The 19,438-nt window shown below is 42.6% G+C and overlaps 1 protein-coding gene across 1 annotated transcript in view; it reads right to left on the bottom strand.

Moving 5' to 3' along the window:
* The window catches only part of LOC308279990 (sodium channel protein type 2 subunit alpha-like), a gene marked incomplete at both ends in the record, with an annotated part of 57,958 nt that overhangs the window by 6,834 nt on the left and 31,686 nt on the right, over positions 1-19,438 (bottom strand). Inside the window, 7 exon segments of the mRNA XM_080720228.1 lie at positions 4,145-4,286; positions 5,089-5,142; positions 5,972-6,247; positions 9,016-9,138; positions 10,588-10,761; positions 11,415-11,569; positions 12,901-13,036. Of these exon segments, the coding sequence (XP_080576354.1) occupies positions 4,145-4,286; positions 5,089-5,142; positions 5,972-6,247; positions 9,016-9,138; positions 10,588-10,761; positions 11,415-11,569; positions 12,901-13,036 (1,060 nt within the window).

Here is a 19,438-nt window from a genome sequence, read left to right as displayed (position 1 = left end):
TGTGTGTGTGTGTGTGTGTGCGCGTGTGCGTGTGCGTGTGTGTGTGTGTGTGTGTGTGTGTGTGTGTGCGTGCGTGCGCGTGTGTGTGTGTGTGTGTGTGTGTGTGTGTGTGTGTGTGTGTGTGTGTGTGTGCGTGTGTGTGCCAGCAGGGTGGATGAAGGGGTTGTTTAGTGACTCATGCATCTAGCTGCAGTCTTCCACAGGAGTCCCTGGCAACAACAGGTCCTCATCACACCGCACATAGTGATTAGTTTCCTAGCAGGGTGGTGGTGGTGCAATTCGTTTTGGGCTCACAGCTGTGGGTCTCCTCTAAATCAATACAGCAGACAGCAGTATACAGAGGGACCACCCCAGGGCTTTGATTGCACGGAACAACATACTGCTCCTGGTTCCCTGCTCCTCTCCTATTACGGACCTCCTGGTCTCCGTCTCCTGGTCTCCCATCCAACCAGAATGTTTAACCCATTCAGGCCTAGAATTATTGAATGCTTTAACCAGTGAAAAATAGCAGATATACAAGCTCACAGCGCGGCACCGAGTGCCGCGCTGTGAGCTTGTAGATCTGCTATTTTTGAAAAAGTCAGGAAAATGTGTGCAAATCTTTGAATATATGTATTTTCAAAGCGAACGTTTGTAACTCAAATGTTTCTTCTGGGTGGTCCCTGGAACTAAATATTTTGAGATGCGGGTCCGTGGCCAAATAAATATCATTTTGGGGGTCCTTCACATGAAAAGGTTTGAGAACCACTGACATAGTAGTCTCTCAAGAACAGAATAACTGAGCTCCAGTTAATCGGGTCAAAATTTTAATTTTCACGATTTTTCAAAAATAGCAGATCTACAAGCTCGCAGCGCGGCACTCGGTGCCGCACAGTGAGCTTGTATATCTGCTATTTTTCAATAGTTAAAGCATAAAATAATGATACACAATATAGTGTACCCGTTCTGTGTTCATCAGGTAATTCTAGCTAGTCTACTCAGGGACTGGTAGGATGGAAAACCAGAAGCAACATTGGGCGTGGAGCGGTGTTGGGAACCATTGGCGAAGTTTGACAGGGGTTTCAGGGTGATCAGCAAAATGTATTTTGTTAACTCAAGCGATTTTGCTGATCGACTGCCGTTCATAGCCGCTGTCAGACAGCGGTTAATTGTTAAGTGTCAAGCCTATAAAAGCAGAAGAGCTTAGCTAAAGTGATCAGTGGGTAGCACTGTAATGGCCTACACCAGTGGTTCTCAAAGAGTTTGCCCCGGGACCACTTAAGAGGCTCCCGGTGGTCCCCAGCTAAATGATGGAAGAGTTGGTAACCAAATGAACCTTATAGATCTTTAACTCACATCAATACAGGATGGAATTGTGGACAGAATCTTATCCAACGATAACAAATTAGTCTAAAAGGTTTTGGGTCTGAGGGGCTAAATCTCATCAAATGGTGGTCCGTGGCTCAAATGGCATGGAATAAATGGAATAAATAATGGACCTTGATATGAAAAAAGGTTGAAAGCCACCGGCCTACACAGTATAAAAGGAATTGCAGTGTGTTTTGTCTGTACCACCCACCTAGTCACTTCATTAGCCAATCCTCTTGTCTCCCAGCTATTTCTGGTTCCTGCCCACTCCAGCTGTGCCTTTGTCCTGTGATTAGTCCCCGGTGTATTATATATATACGTATACAGGGGTGTCGCACCAAATTCTGGGCCCTGGGTACAAGGATTCACTGCGGGCCCTCCATGAATGTTCTTCATAGGGGGAGGGGGTTTAACCCATTTAGACTAGTGGGAACGCTTTATTACGCATTATATTGTGCTTTAACTATTGAAAAAATTGTGCAAGTCTTTCAATATATATATATATATTTTTTTTTTTTCTTTTTTTTAAACCTATGTTTCTATGTCAGTGGTGCTCAAACGTTTTGATGTGAAGGACCCCCAAAATGACCCCCATCTCAAAATATTTAGTTCCAGAGAACCCCCAAAAGCTGTTTTAGAGCAGAGTTACAAAATGTCCGCTTAGAAAATACATATAGCCTATATTCAAAGATTTGCACACATTTTCACGACTTTTCAAAAATAGTAAATCTACAAGCTCGCAGCGTGGCACTCGGTGCCGCGCTGTGCCGCGCTGTGAGCTTGTATATCTGCTATTTTTAAATAGATAAAGTATGAAATAATTAAGGCCCCTCCACCTTGGGCCCTGGAAACTCAGTCCCACTTTTCCCCCCTTTGTGACGCCCCTGTACGTATATATATATATATATATATATATATATATATATATACCTGTCTGTTCCTTGACTTCCTTCAGTGTTTGTCACATTGTTGTTGAATGTTCCAGTGCGTCAGCCAGTGGCTGCAACTATCGATACATTTCTTTGTTATGATTCTATGGCTTATATCTTTTTGATTAATTGAATAATTGATTTTTGTCGTATATCAACGAATCGATGTGGAAAAAACATTAACATTGATTTTCCTACATCTTCCATTGTCTGTTTGTCCCGTGTCTGTCTGGACTGTGATTGGTCAATTATTGGTGTCTGTTTGTACGCCCAGGGTCACATTGGCCAAGCTTCGCGGGACGCTTAATTAAATTAACCAATAAATAGCACCGCCCTCTTCACACTGGGTGTGATTATTTTTAAAGGACAACTTTGTTTTTTTTACAACAAGGGTTCATATTTTAGATAGTAATTAAAGAATATAAAAGATGAGAGTTAAAATGTTTTCATTGACTCCTTTCTATCGTTTTAGAGATTTTAATTATTTAGATTTCAGTGGCTGGGGGCATGCATACAAGTGGCTAAATATGTATTTTTTAGGGGTGTAACGATATAGTAACTGTATCGAAATATCGTTTTTAACTTAAAAAATCGAAGTAGATCGAAATGAAAACAGCTAAAATCGAATCGTATAGTTTTATTTTGTATCGTATCGAATCGGCAGTGCAAAGAATCGATTGTATCGATACTACCTACTTGTGCATTGTATTTCGCTTTTTTAAGAAGATAAAATTAAAAGGAGGGGTTTAATTACTTTTCCTTTCCATATAGCTACACTGGTCTATCGATAAATGTGTGTAATCTCTGGGTTCATGTCAAGGTGCAGGTTTGTCAATATACAATGTCCATGTATTTGGCAGATAATCACTGTGTTTACTTATTTATATCCATAATAATACATGTTTCCCTTAAAAACCTGCACTATCCACACCTTTCACACCGATTTAATTTCTTTGCTAAATAGTTACTATATCGATTTTAAATAATGAAATCGAATCGTATCGTATCGCCATGAATGAACCAATATCGTCCATGTATCGTATCGTCAACCAGGTATCGTGATATGCATCGAATCGCTATTAAAATGTATCGTTACACCCCTAGTATTTTTACACAGAATAAGCCCATTCCCAAGATGCACCGCAATCTTTCATGGGCAGATGTGACTTCTGGGGTTACTGTAAATGGCAATAAAGAAATTGCAGGCTTATTGTGTCTAAAAATACATATTTAGCCACTTGTACACATGCCCCCATGCGTACACATGCCCCCACGTTTTAGCACGCTAAACGTGCTAAAACGCTAGAACGAAGTAAATGAAAACATTTTAACACTCACTTTTTCTTTTCTCTATTTACAATGTAAAATATGAACCCTTGTTGTAAAAAAACAAAGTTGTCCTTTAAATCGATTAATGGATTAGTACATACACATATGCCCTATTTATTTACTACATCATATAACATTGTTGCACAAAGATAGTGAAAATGTAATATTGTGTGTTTTTAGCTGACGTTCCCAGAATATGGATGCTGCTGTTCGAGTGGATAAGGATTTTGTCGCGTTCCCGATCTCAAGAACTCACACACACCATGGCAGCAGTGTGTTCAAGGCACATGGTCACTGCTGGGCAGAAACCTTGTATCTCCAAGTTTCAAATGTGTATGTTTTTTCATAAATTGAAGCCCTGCTTCATCATACAAGACTGTTGCACAAAACTAGTGAAAATAGCCGATCTACAAGCACACAACGCCTCGTAAATCATTTTCAAAATGAATGTTTTGGACATATGAGTTTTCCACCCCACAACAGCGACATGTTGTAACGTGCACGTCCAGACTCTGTGCTGAACAAGCGCAAAACGCCACTCATCTTTTTCTTCTGCTGATTGAAGTTGTCGATGATTACACCGATGAAGAGGTTGAGGGTGAAGAAGGAGCCGAAGATGATGAAGATGACGAAGTAGAGGTACATGTACAGGTTGATCTCGTACTCCGGCTGCTCCTCCAGCTGCAGTGCACGCGCACGCACGCACACACACACACACACACACACACACACACACACACACACACACACACACACACACACACACACACACACACACACACACAAGCACACACACACACACACAAGCACACACACACACACACACACACACACACACACACACACACACACACACATACACATACACACACATACGTAATCAGTCACACAAACTGAAACAGGTGCATGTCGTGCATATTTTTAATCATGCAACCTGACAGCTAAGATGCACCCAGAATATGTTTGAAAATAACCGATGATACTTCTATTTTAAAGAAACCTTTAAAAAACAAATTATGTTTTAAATCCTTTTATCAATACAAATCTTAGGTGCCAAATACATATTAATTTGGAGGTCTTTGACATGAACAAGTGTGAGAGCCACTGTTCTTAAAGGAGTAGTTCACCCCCAAAATGACTTTTTTTCTATTGATTAGTCACGCCATGGAGACTAGAGTTCAATAATTTCTTTTGGTTTTTGTCACATTCCTAAGACAAAAATGTGATAACAATAAATTTACCCCCCATTCATTCCGGATGGTGACCCGTTTCGAAACAGGTCACCATCCGGAAACAATGGGGGTAAATTTACTCGAATCAGATTTTTGTCTTAGGAATGTGACAAAAACCAAAAAATATTATTGAACTCTACTCTCCATGGCATGACTAATCAATAGAAAAAAAATCATTTTGGGGGTGAACTACTCCTTTAAGAGTTCACTTTCCAAAGCGCATTAATGAAAAGAAAAGGAATGAAGCTTACGCCACGAGAGTCCACAGCGGCGTACATGATGTCCATCCAACCTTTAAATGTTGCCTAGGAAACAAGAGGGGACAACATTCTGTTAGCTGCCTCTCAGACCACGGTAAGAATAATACATTACATTTGTAACACACTTTATATTTGACACAAACTCCAAAGTGCTGGTCAGTGTTATTAAAGGAGAATTCCGGAGGAGTGATTTTCTTATGGTACATTTTGATATTCCATCCATTAACCAGTGGTTGAGGGCTAGAGGCGGGAAAAACGTCAATTTCTAGCGAGTTAGCTTTGAACGGAGGGGGTGGAGTACAATATTCGAATCAGAGATGTAGTGGTGTAGAAGTAAAAGTATTGGAAATTGTATGGCCATGAAGGCCATGGCTGCCGTTGCCCCTCAGTTTGGCCTTGTGCCCCTCAAAACAATGTCATGATCTGAGGCCACAGTGGCCTTAATGCCCCAGCTGACTACCACTTTCTCCTCTGTATCTTTCTTGTCAATATGTAGACACTAGACACCCGTGTCTCTTTCTTGTCATGTAGACACCAGTGTCTTTTGTTGATATTCTGAAATCTTAACTCCCCATCTTTAAACCAAGGGCTGAGCATGGATCAGATTGTAAATACAGTACCATCATTTATCTATTTCACTGCATATTAGGTTATCATCCCTAACCCTTAGAATCAACAAATTCCTTCAATGGAGTAATATCTTCTTTTATTTTATGTCCTTCCTGCCCTGGCATTTGGCCTTTGTGCCCTCAAACACCAAAGGCCAAGTAACCTTGCCCGTAAAATGACGAAATTCCAGGCCTGCTCACAATTGTACTTAATTACAGTACTAAGTAAATCTACTCAGTTACATTACACCACACTGCCAACTCACCACTTGCAGCAGGGCCAGGTAGCCGTAGCCGACATTGTCAAAGTTGACCTTGACGTTCTTCCAGCGGGCGCTCTCGTTGACCATGGCCTCGCACTCGCTCTTGTTGTTGACCACCTCGATGGGGAACATCTGGTCGTTGGTGGTGTTGATGCAGCGGTAGTACTTGCCCGCAAACAGGTTGACGCCCATGATGCTGAAGATGAGCCAGAAGATGAGGCAGACCAGCAGCACGTTCATGATAGAGGGGATGGCTCCTAGCAGAGCGTTGACCACCACCTGAGACCCACACGGTTTGGAGAAGAAACAACACGTTCAGCTTCCGCACGCTTTCATGGTGAACTGTATAGGCCATGGTTCCCCAATTAGTTTTCCCCAAGGGCCGAATTATGTCTTGGGTACCGAGCCGAGGGCCACAATATTGCAGGGGGCGACGGTGGCGTTCCCACTACTCCAGCGACAGTTTTCGTCGTTGTCGGGTGAAAACCGTGTATGTCCAAATCCGTTCGTTTTGAATTTATCATTTTAAAAATGATTTAAACTAGTGAAAACAGCCGATCTACGGTGCGAGGCGTTGTGTGCTTCTGTTCTCACTACTTTTGTGCGACGGCCTTGTATGATTTGCAAAAGAACGTACACATTTGGAGATACGAGATTTCCACCCGACAACGACGATATACTAGTGTTGTTGCTGCTCTTATACCACCATTATTACTGGTGTTGGTGTGGGCCAGACAGTAGACCCCCGCGGGCCGCAAATGGCCCACGGGCCGCCTATTGGGGAACCCTGGTATATGCACAGCAGCCATATTGGAAATAAGACGGGTCTCTCTCTTCTCACTTCCTACAAAGCAGGCATGTGCACACATAGACATCAAAGGGGGCTTGAGCCCCTGCCCTTTTATCTGTCTGTAAAAAAGTGCCCTCTCCAGACCATGAATGCGGTTTTCACTAATGTGAAAGAAATGCAAATGCCCCCCTTTCCATGCAATACCCGAAGGCTGCATTCAAAAGAATTGTCTTGTCCAAACTCTACTGAACTTGAATGCAGCATCTTATGTTGAAAGAATTGCCCTCTCTGTGTAGAAATCCATGCCGTTACGCCACATCTCTGGTATTCAATTGATTAGGCTTAGTTCAGTGTGGTATCAAGTACCGAAAATATCTATTTTCAATATTTTCACCAAAAAGCCCTTTCGGGAATTTCAGCCCCTGCCTCTCTGTACGTCCCTGCCTCAAAGGTGTTACCAATGAATGAATACCATTGAAGGCTCTGTTCCATTCCATGTAACACAGTGGTTCTCAGACCTGTTATTTCAAGAACCCTCAGAGTTACATGCCTTTTAAGGGGTCATTTGGAACACCCAAGGAACCACGAGGGCCTCTGAACCACGTACACTTTGAGACCCACTGGTGTAGCAGAGTGTTTCCAGTGGGCCAACATGCACAATATCAGCACCCTGACTCTGTTTGACCAGAATGGAACAGAGCATTCATTAGTATTAATGGTAATACCTGTGAAGGAAAGTGAGAAGAGACCCAAAATGGCTGCTGTGCATGTAGCCTATTGACTTTGGCTGTGGTATAACTTGAATAGGCCTAATATCCTATCAATTAGGACATCTGAAAACCAGACATAAGTATAATTGTCTGTCTAACCCGCTGTAGAATTGTGGATTGTGTTGCTATGGATAAAGGTACTTACACACCGGGGATGTTTATTAAGTGTGATTAATTAACACCAAAATACTGTCACATTTCCCCACAGAGCACTGATAAAGCAATGCAAATCTTAGTTGAAACAAGGTCCATTTTACCCCCTGCAAACAAAGGCATCAATCAACCTACTATGACTGAGCCATCAACTATAATACTATATGAATCATTTTGATGTGAAATACTCGCTGCCGATTGTTTATTTGTCACGACCCCGGTGTATGACGACCTTAAGGAACAATGGGGGGCATTCTTCTACATGCAGAATCGTTGACAGTGCTCCTATTTCTATTATTTTCAAAAGTGCATCTACTACAAAAGCATAACCATAACAGTCTAATTTTGACTTCTCATTCGCCATTAGCAGAGATTGCCCATCTTCAACGGTTTTTGTGTACAAGAGCGTATGCAGTGTATACTCAGATCTCAGCATACATTTGGAAATGTCATTCGTTGCCATTAAATTTGAAATGGTGTGAAATACTGTATTACTTAATAAAACCATTGAGTCACATTCACATTTTATGTGGCTCATATGTATTAATTATTAAATGAATATATTTAATGTGGCCAATGTTGACCCTGGTATGGTTATTTTCTTTAACAAGAGTACAGTTGGACAGGAGAAGGTGGGCAGGCTCATGATTTGAGAGAAAGGGAGAAGTAAAAAAGCAAAACAGAAAAAGACCTTAAGAGAGGAGTGATGAAGTCACAACATTTTTGTTAGACTGTAAATGAAAAAAGACACACAACAAAGAAACAATTACAGGTCAAAGAGGCACCACAAAAGCAATGTCAGAAAATAGTGCCAGAGAAGGGCTATAAACAGTACAGTTACATCATCTGTTGACACAAATGTGAAGATCATGCAGGCAAAGTACAGTATAAGAACTACGGTGCATCGCAAGGACAAAAGACTTGAGTTCAGAACTCTCTAGACATGTCTAGAGAGTTCTGAACTCAAGCATGCGTTATAGAAGGACAGTCGTTCAAGAACATTGTGGTTTCTTCTATTTTGTAATCACAATTGACATGTACATCTACGGATGAAAACGTATTAAATTGTTTGCTATACATAATAAACTGTGGAGAAATTATCCACAATTTCTTATCTTGTTAGTCATCTCTAAAATATACTTTATGTGTTCTTAAAGGATAAATAATGTATTGGTCTTTAAAGATTTACATAATCGGATTTCCACTAAGCACTTGAAAGCAAAGAGCCTTGCATAAAGATTGCCTCTGAGAAACTGCCGTTCTACCTTTGCGGGCACACGTTTTAAAACAGACAAGGAACACACAGGCGACAAGAGGTTTTGTTTTGTTCTTACCCTCATGCCCTCAAACCGTGACAGGGCCCTTAGGGGCCGGAGGGCCCGCAGCGTCCGCAGAGATTTGATGGCGCCGAGTTCAGAATAACCCAGAGCGTTGGCGACCAGGCTCACCAGAGACACCTGAGAGAAGACGATGATGTCAAATTAGAGGACGGAAAGAGGTTGCCAAGGGGCGGCATAGCTCAGGGGTAGAGAAACTGGTATTAGAGCACGAAGGGTATAAATCCCGTAGGGTTCCCAGTTCGAATCCGGGCTCCCCCTGAGTTAATGTCGAAGGGTCCTTGGGCAAGACTCTGAACCCCTAATTGCTCCCGGTGAGTAGGTTGGTGCCTTGCATGGCTTCCTCCGCCACCGGTGTATGAATGTGTGTGTGAATGGGTGAATGTAATGCACAATCTATGTAAAGCGCTTTGGATTAAAAGCGCTATATAAATGCACCATTTACATGCACATGTATTGTAACCGACAGGGGCGTCACACCAAATTCTGGGCCCTGGGTACAAGGATTCACTGTGGGGCCCCCATGAATGTTAACGATTGAAAAATAGCAGATATACAAGCTCTTGTAGATCTGCTATTTTTGGGGGGAGAATGTGAAAATGTGTGCAAGAAACCTATGTTTCCATGTCAGTGGTGCTCAAACTTTTTCATGTGAAGGACCCCCAAGATGATATGCATTTGGCCACGGACCTCCTCTCAAAATATTTAGTTCTAGGGACCCCCCCAGAAGCAAATTTTGAGTTACAAATGTTCGCTTAAAAAATACATATATTCAAAGATTTGCACACATTTTCAAAAATAGCAGATCTACAAGCTCGCAGCGCGGCACTCGGTGCCGCGCTGTGAGCTTGTATATCTGCTATTTTTCAATAGCTACTAGGGCCCCTCCACCTTGGGCCCTAGTAACTCAGTCCCCCCCCTTTCCTCCCCCTTGTGACGCCCCTGGTAACCGACGGAATATCAACATGTAGGAGAGAAGTATTACAATACTGGGTTTTAGGAAGGACAAACACAATCCGGATAAGCCCCCAATTAAACCACCCGGTTCTCCCACAATAAGCAACCAAAGACCCCCCCTTCCCCCTGTGTGCAAAGCTGTACATTGTATAGACCTGGAAAGCATCTGTGTCACTTTACATCTTAACCACTTTAACCATTATTTTATACTTATTATTTTATAAAAAATCGCAGATATACAAGGTCATAGCGCATCACTCTGTGACGCGTTATGAGCTTGTAGATCTGCTAAAAAAAATCATGAAAATGTGTGCAAATCTTTGAATATATATATTTAAAGCCAACATTTGTAACTCAAATCTTTCTTTCTCGTGGTCCCTGGAACAAAATATCTTGAGATGGGGGTTCGCAGTATAATACATACTGTATAATTCTAGGGGGTCCTTGACATTAAAAGGTTTGAGCACCACTGATATAGAAACACAAGTTTTTCAGAAAACCACCAGGATTTAGAGGACATAATTATAGAATCAACCTTGGGTCTTAATAGGTTAAATGATCAAAATCAGTCAGTCGATGCGAACGGGAGAAGCTCATTGGATCTGCACATACGTCGACGATGAGGAAGTCCAGCCAGCACCAGGCGTTGGTGAAGTACTTGACGAAGCCGTACGCCACCCACTTCAGCAGCATCTCCAGGATGAAGACGTACGTGAACACCTTGTCGGCGTACTCCAGCACCGTCTTGATGGTCCGTCGCTGCTCGATGTAAATGTCCTCGAAAGCCTGCGGCGGAAAGCAACAGAGTCAGTCGAACCGTATAGAGCAGGGGTCTTCGATGTTTTCAGGCCAAGGACCCCTTAGTTGGGAGAGAGAGATGAAGCAGGGACCCCCACAACCTTTTTCGTAGATTCCATATAGTTTCATCGTTTGACAGCACAATCATCAGTGTATTTTGGTATGGTTTGTAATATTGATCAAAATGTACAAAGTAACTAGTACGTTTTCCAATAATTGTAGCGGAGGGCCTGGGCCACAGGGTAGTGGTCCAGGCACCTAGGCTGGTAATCCGGCCTAACAGCGTGTCGTGGGTTGGATTCCCGTTCCCAACGTCCTTTGCTGCATGACACCCCCCCATCTCTCTCCCCATTTCCTGTCAACTTACTGTATACGGTACCTATCAATAATTCAGAAAAAGACCCAAAAAATATATTTTGTAGTGGAGTAAAAGTACAATATTTGAGATGTAGGGGATAGAAGTAAAAGGACTGAAAATGTGAAATACTCAGAGATAAAGAAAAGGGAAAAAAATTGTAAAAAAAGAAGAAAACTCAAAATTGTACTTAAGTACAGTATGTACTCTCTTACTTTACACCCCTGCATCTCGATAAAATATCATTAATATGTGCACACGAGCAAATGCACACAAACACACGCACCAGTGCTCCGCTGCTGAGCAGGATCATGAAGATGATGAAGGTCTCAAACCAGTTGTGCTCCACTATGATGAAGCAGGTCTTCCTCAGAGTCCACCAGCTCTTCCAATGACCCTCTTCGATGTTGACCTGGCAGCACTGGAACCTGCTGACACATCCTGGTGCAAAGGGGGGGAGAGTGAGCTGGTGTGGCAGTGGTGCACAATACATACAACCACCTGAAAAGACTACCAATCACTGTGTATATCCCTACACTGTCTGCATGGGATCACAGTTTGTTTCTCTTTTTGGAGCGGTGAAAGCGCTCCCAATAGACAGGTATGTCCGTGGGTATGTGGGTGGGTGGGTGGGTGGCTGGCTGGGTGGCCGTGTCCGTAGCCTGGCAATACCTTTAGTGGCCACACACAACACACTAGTTAAAGGAGGTGCGCTGTTTTGTGCAGGCCAGGCACACTCAACACTCACTCACACACACACACGCACGCACGCACGCACGCACACACACACAGGGTATAGCTGCTCAGATTCACCGCTCCACTTCGAACCGAGGTTTGATTTTTATAGGATGTTTTCAGATTAATTTTTTACTTGGTAAATGTTTTTTCAACAATCATGGTAGATATTTATTCAATATTTTCTTAAATCATGATTACTCAAAAGGTATGTTAATGTATTGGACCTACAATTATAGCTCTAATGTATTCTGCCCTTTTGATGTATTGTATTGTTACCTGCCCATATAGAGCTACCTGATTCAATCACACCTCCAATGGAGTTCACCTGTGCCCTCCCCTATTATTAGCCTATAAAAGGGAGTGTTTTCCTGCTGTTGTTATTCCCCTTAAGAGAAGTGTGCAGGCCTTTTCTTCACCTTCATACAGTTTTTGTTGGCAGCCAGAACTCCCAGTTCCCAGCTGATGTCATGTCACTGCTAGCTTGCATAACATCTTCAGATTAGGACTTAAATCTAAGATATGCAGGTCATAAAGTGTGCTGCTGGGTCCGCCAAAGAGAATGATACATTCACCCAACATGCAACAACCCATCCAAGCCATCCCATACGAGGCTTTCCCTTTGGGCTCAACCTTTGTCCATGAGAAGGTCTTTGGATTGAATTTCCAAATATTGTTGAAGTACTGGATTGACTTCTTGCCAGTGTTGCCACCAAATATAACCCAGTCAAACACGTTCCCCATTGGAACGTGTTGATGTTCTCCTTTCAGATTGGCTGTTAAAATTGCTTAATTGCATACAAGTGGCATTAGTGTCATGAAGGAAATAATACACGACATGCCTTGATATATCGATTATGCCGCTAGGTTGGCTACAGGTATTAAAAGCGACACCCTAGCTGTGATATAATCTCAATATACAATGGCCTCTTGTGTATTATTGCTTATACGTATACCTTTTCCACACTGTCCATATTGTTTTTCTTTCCCGTGACCCTCACTAGGCTATAATCCTTTCACCCTCACTCCGCTCTCACCTTCAGTGAAACAGGCTTCGGGATCCAGGGAGTCCTCGGGCTCCAACTCCACCGACTCGCATCCATCTCCTCCACCTCCCGGGGGTCGAATATCCACCGTGCTCCCCTCCGAGGAGCTGAGATCACGCGGATCACGCTCACGTTCACGTTCACGTTCACGCGGCGGCACCTCAAATCCTACATCAAGCTTCTACATGGAAGGAGGAGGGAAACGTCGGGGAGAGACAATGTCAAACTGCAACGCCAGGAAATCATCAGTTCCATGCGTTATTGGAGCCAACCTTCTGAGCTGGTTTATTTCATGTCATAATCCACCCGTGTCACTTATTACCTTCGTCTGAAGACCGGACACTGACATAGCTCACAGAGTTGGACTCTAAATAAGAAAATCATTGCGATCGTTTTATCGCTTTTCATTGTCACATGCAGCATCGATCAAAAGTACCTACAGGCTTTGATATCGTTTTGATCTGTTGGGTCCAAATCAGTTTTTTTTTGTGGCAGCACAAAGGGGGTGGGCCTCAGTGACGTGCACTGTGGGTACATTTGACGTGACCTCGGTCTGAGGGTGAGTGCATGCAGTATTCCAGTGCATTATCATTTCAAGCCTGAAATAGTACCAAGCAGAACGTGTGCTGTAGTAGTATTTTCATGTCTACTGAAAATGGCCCAGCATTGATCCATGCGTCTAAACATAATGACCCCATTTTCCAAAAATCGCTTCTACTTTTATTTTTTATTTTTTAAGTCAAAGTAATTTCCCCACCCAAAGCCTATGGCCCACCCACCAAAAACACTGAACATTTTCCTCAATGACATGAAAACACACAATTTCCATTCCTTAAAAGCAGCGTACAAGCTTCATCTGCTCGTGTGGACGTAGACGGAGAACCACATTAGCTTACCAGCAAAAACCAGTACTGTGCACTGTTTATAAGACACCATGTGGTCTGCTGTTTTTGCCTGTTCCCTTGTGTAAGAGATGTAGAACTAGCTCTCATGCATACCCGGGAAGCATACAAGTTTATGGTTGGGGACTCAGTGGTACATGTTTCTCTCGATTTCTCTCAGGCATGCACAAAACGTTGGTTATGAGAGGCAATGCTTCTGTGGGTTGAGTTGAGACTTTCTACCCTGGCATCACTCTGAAATTCCTAACACGAAGGGATAATCTTTTTGGGCATGTCATGTACAGTAAAACATCATCTACATAGAGTCGAATATTTAAATATGGTTGTTTAGTGCAGGGGTTCCCAAACTTTTTTGTCTCAGGGCACCCCATAAATATTGTTTTAATCCGAGGCACCCCTACATTATAGTTTTCACTCCCAGCACCTTATATTTATAGCATATCGTCGTTGTCGGGTGGAAACCGTGTATGTCCAAAACAATGTACTAAATGTACTAAACTAGTGAAAACAGCAGATCTACAAGCAAACAACTAGATCGGCTGTTTTCACTAGTTTTGTGCGACAGAGGTTTCTGCCTGACAGTAATTATATTTTAGTGATTATGTTGCGAGGAAAACGTTGAGATAATAGCCATTTTGGTTAGAACTGACTGAAAATAACTTTGTACTTCAAATTTAAAATGATACTAAACATTTTGTCAAGTGTCCAAATAAATTCCAAATATTATCAAATGATCTCGCGGCACCCCTGGACTGCCGTCGCGGCACCCCAGGGTGCCCCGTCACCCACTTTGAAAACCCCTGGTTTAGTGTGTTGTTTAGCTACCCATCTGTTTCATTGGGCATCATATCCAGTACATGTCATCCTAGACAGTGCAGCAGCTCTGATTGCCGTGGGACCCAGCTAATACGGCATGGGAATGATGGAAGCATGCTGCTCAACGAGTACATACGCGTCTTTTCTCAGAGGGCATTCTCCTCTGTGGTTTTTCTTTCTCTATCTCAATCAGGGACCCCTTTACCTCTTCTGGATTATAGTTTTATATACAGATTGAGGTTTGTCCTCTTAACCTGCTCTTCTTTTATCATAGTAATTTTATCCAAAAGTTCAAATATTGTCTCGTAAAAACAAGCTATGCACCAGCTAAGTTGCAGTGGCCGAAGGTGAATAACACAGGCTTCATAAACATAGTCCCAGACCAGGTCTTTAAGAACCGAAATTTGTACCAATATCCTGTGAAATGTAACTTTGTTTTCATGGCAATGTTTACTGGCTTGTAACGTTATCAGAATTGGGACCTTGAGATTATGAAAGCCAGTAAGTACAAAAAACAAAGAAAAACATAAATCAACCAAAGGCCCTCATTTAGCACATGACAAATATAATCAGAAAACTCTTACAGAACGAACCTTAGCACATGTTATTTGTTACTTATGCCAATCTGCAAATTCAGAGGTGATTAATTTGTCCCTTTAGTCACATCTGGTTTAAAATAAATGATGTTTTATCTTTCCAAGTAGGCTATCTCAGAAAAGGTACAAGTATGTGAAGTGTGTATTCATGGGCTGTGAACCGCCAGACAAATGAATTTTGTTAAGCTACAGCAAAATTCATTCCTCCATATCTTTTTTTTAAAAGATTCTCAATCGCTTCCTCCTTCCCCTCTCGCTCTCTCACTTCATTCTCAAGCTCTGGGTGCTGTGGATGCCAATCAAGTCCCATTGTCAATTCAAAACCAAGCAAATGGAAATCAAAAGCGAAAGAACATGTTAGATGGGTTTGTCTATCAATGGAAGAGGGTGGTGTCACTCATTGGTAATGGTTTGTAACGGCAATACAGGCCGGATGTCTGGAGATAGGATTATGAAGGTGTTGGGTTGGGGGTAAAGAGGGGAAAACTCAAAGATTACAGCTTTGAATTTGCTGCTGTAGGTGGGAGGGGGGAACAAAAAGCACAGGGGGGGGGGGGGGGGGGTTGTCGGAGGGCAGACCAGGCAAGGGACGAAAATGGGCAATCCACTGAAAGTATGAGCAAGAAACATGTCGTTTGTCTGTAAATGGCATAGGCAGTCCTCATGGTTAGTGCTACGATGGTACAATAAAGTGGTCTTACAATTCTTCGCTCATTGAAAACCTTGAGAGCGCCTGTGACACAGCTGCAATAACAGATGGAGGGGGGAAGGGGAGGGGGGGATTAAACAAGGTAAGTCACGTGACGCAGACACACCAAAAAAGCCAGAATACTGAATACAACGTCTAGATGTCATTTTGTCAGCCACACAGCACAGCAGTGTTGCCAGGTCTGCTTATTATAAGCGGCCTCGGGCTTGTTTTTCCTGTGAAGTTGTTTGTGAATGTTGGTAGTTTTGGGTTGGGGTTTTTTGGACTCGGGTTAGTGTAGTTGCTTTGGGCTTGCTTCCTAAAAGTAGTTTGAACCAGATGTCCTCAAACATTTTCATGTCAAGGACCCCCAAATTAATATGTATTTGTCCATGGATGCCCCCCCTTCTAAAAAGGATTTTCTGCCTGGGACCCCCGTATCAGATTTGTGTTGTTGAAATGTTTTCAAAAATATAACAAATTTGTCTTTTATTTAACAACCTGAAAATAGCTGATCGTCGTGAGCTTGCAGATCAGCTATTTTTGAACATCCGATGTACTTAATACAGGGTTAAAGTGCTCATGTAGACTAGTCGCTTCTTCTGCGCTTGTTTTCATATAAGACCACCTGGTTGCTTACTTCTCTTGCAAAATCGGGCAACACTGCAGCACAGTTTGGGGGGAGGAGGGGACAGGTTGACCAGAGGGAACAAACACTACACACAGGTGATATATCATGTGTTATAGATCGTCACTAGTCGGGTGGAAACCTTGGATGTCCAAAACGGTTGCTTTTCAGGTGGGGGAGGGGAAATAACCTGTTTTCCAAAAGGATCCAGCGTAGTTATGATTTAGTCCTGAGCCGATATTAATACTTTTCATTGGTTGAATATTTATACATTCCATAGAAAGACTTGGTAGAAACTGCAAGTAAAACGTTAAAAAAACTGAGCTTTTTATTCTGATCAGTAATCATTGGCATAGTGTTTATTCAGTGACGGGGGGTATCCCTTTCTCTCTAGTGCTTTAGTAAACAGAAGACACGTTTTCAGGTGGGTCACCCATGAATTCCAGTCAGGAGAGGGAACCCACTTATTAACTTCAAATTGTATCTGCTCAGTCTCCTCGCATTGGATGGCATTTGTATACCTCTAGACCTGAAAATGTTCTGCTTTATAAAAGAGCTGGCGAGACAGGGAGAGACCCCGGTTACTGAACAATCACTCTGCAGCATATAATATTTACAATGGGAATATAGAGCCATTAAACCCTTATTAAAAAAAAGAAAAGCATCACTTACAACCCTCTAAGCATTTGCAACCTGGCATGCAACCCTGGGCATGTTGTTATTATAGGTCAGGGTTCCCCAATTAGTTTTCCCCAAGGGCCGAATTATGTCTTGTCTAGGGTACCAAGGGCCACAACATTGCAGGGGGCAACGGCGGCGTTCCCGCTACTCCAGCCACTGCGACAGTTCAGATATCGTCGTTGTCGGGTGAAAATCTTATATGTCCAAAACCATTCGTTTTGCATTTATCATTTTAAAAATGATTTAAACTAGTGAAAACAGCCGATCTACAAGCACACAACGCCTCGCACCGCGAGGCGTTGTGTGCTTGTAGATCTGCTGTTTTCACTACTTTTGTGCGACAGCCTTGTATGATTTGCGAAAGAACCTACAAATTTGGAGATACGAGATTTCCACCCGAAAACGACGATATACTAGTGTTGTTGCTGCTCTTATACCACCATTATTACTGGGGTTGGTGTGGGCCAGACAGTAGCCCCCCCCCCCCCCCCCCCCCCCCGGCCGCCTATTGGGGAACCCTGTTATAGGTGAACCATTTTCAACCTTTCTTTCGCTGCTTTTGTCCGTCATACTGTCATGCAATGAAGTATGCCAGCATCGTAGTATTATTGTACTACTACTCTAAAATCCATCAAAGTTCTCCCCTGCAGGTGGTGAGGACGGAGCAGCCTCACTGGCATTCTGCCAGCAGCGCCTCGCCCTCGCCTCATCCATATTTGGCACAAGTGCTGCCATGGCTGGAAATAGACTAGATGGGGTAGTTTTAAGCCATTCAGAACGGGTACACATATTGTGTATCATTATTTTATGCTTTAACTATTGAAAAATAGCAGATATACAAGCTCACAGCGCGGCACCGAGTGCCTCGCTGCGAGCTCGTAGATCTGCTATTTTTGAAAAATCGTGAAAATTCGAATTTTGACCCGATTCTATAAGTGTCTTTTGAATCATTCTAAGATTTTTTGAAAAACCCATGTTTCTATGTCAGCAATCTGGCCAGCCATCGTCAAAGAAAAGGTCCCTTTCACTTAACTGGAGCTCAGTTAGTCTGTTCTTGAGAGACTACTATGTCAGTGGTTCTCAAACCTTTTCATGTGAAGGACCCCCAAAATGATATTTATTTGGCCACGGACGCCCATCTCAAAATATTTAGTTCCAGGGACCACCCAGAAGCAAAATTTGAGTTACAAACGTTCGCTTTGAAAATACCTATATTCATAGATTTGCACACATTTTCACGACTTTTTCAAAAATAGCAGATCTACAAGCTCGCAGCGCGGCACTCGGTGCCGCGCTGTGAGCTTGTATATCTGCTATTTTTCACTGGTTAAAGCATTCAATAATTCTAGGCCTAAATAGGTTAAAATGGAAGGGAGGCAGGCTGGCTCCACGCCCACCGTGGCAGGTTGACATCGCCAGGGGACGCGTATTGCTAGTGCTCCTTCTATGCCTGAGTGCAGACCACTCATGACTTGGGGTTTGCCTGCCGCATGTATCTATTCTGCATCTAGTTTAAAGGCAAGACCCACATTTAGAGTGAACGTTTTTAACTCAAATCTTTGCTTCTGGGGGTCCCCTGGAACAAAAGTATTTTTCGAGATGAGGGTCCTCGGCCAAATACATATCATTTCGGGGGTCCTTGACATGACAAAGTTTGAGAACCACTGATATAGCAACATATGTTTTTCTTTTTTTTTTAAAGAAAACTGTTAGGATTTAGAAGACATTTGTGGAATCGGCCTATATCAGTGGTTCTCAAACTTTGTCATGTCAAGGACCCCCAAAATTATATGTATTTGGCTGCGGACCCCCATCTCAAAATATTTTGTTCCAGGGACCCCAGAAGCAAATATTTGGGCCTTGCCGTGCAGAATAGATACACGTTGGCCTGCAATTCACTCTAGATCGCCATTTCCCAAACAGTGGGATACCCATGTATCGTCGCGACCACTTTTTATGTGCCACAATTAAATATCCCCCTTTTTATCAATTAAAACTTCAAAAATATTTAATATATTTTCTTTTTTTCTAATAATTTCTACAAATAAAACATAAAAAACATTTAAGAATTTGTGAAAAGAGCGAGGCAACCGCAGTGTACATCTGTATATCTGTTGGCCATTACTTTGACTAACATTTCAATTATCATACATGTATGAGGCATGTGATTAATGATGAAGTCTCTGAATCACTGAATCTTGTGTCAGGCATGAATCAC

This window comes from Nannobrachium achirus, assembly GCF_963921795.1.
Source record: "Nannobrachium achirus genome assembly, chromosome: 24".
Taxonomy (NCBI): Eukaryota; Metazoa; Chordata; class Actinopteri; order Myctophiformes; family Myctophidae; genus Nannobrachium; species Nannobrachium achirus.
The sequence above is the reverse complement of the archived record's forward strand: the minus strand, read 5'-3'. Positions and strand labels throughout refer to the sequence as shown.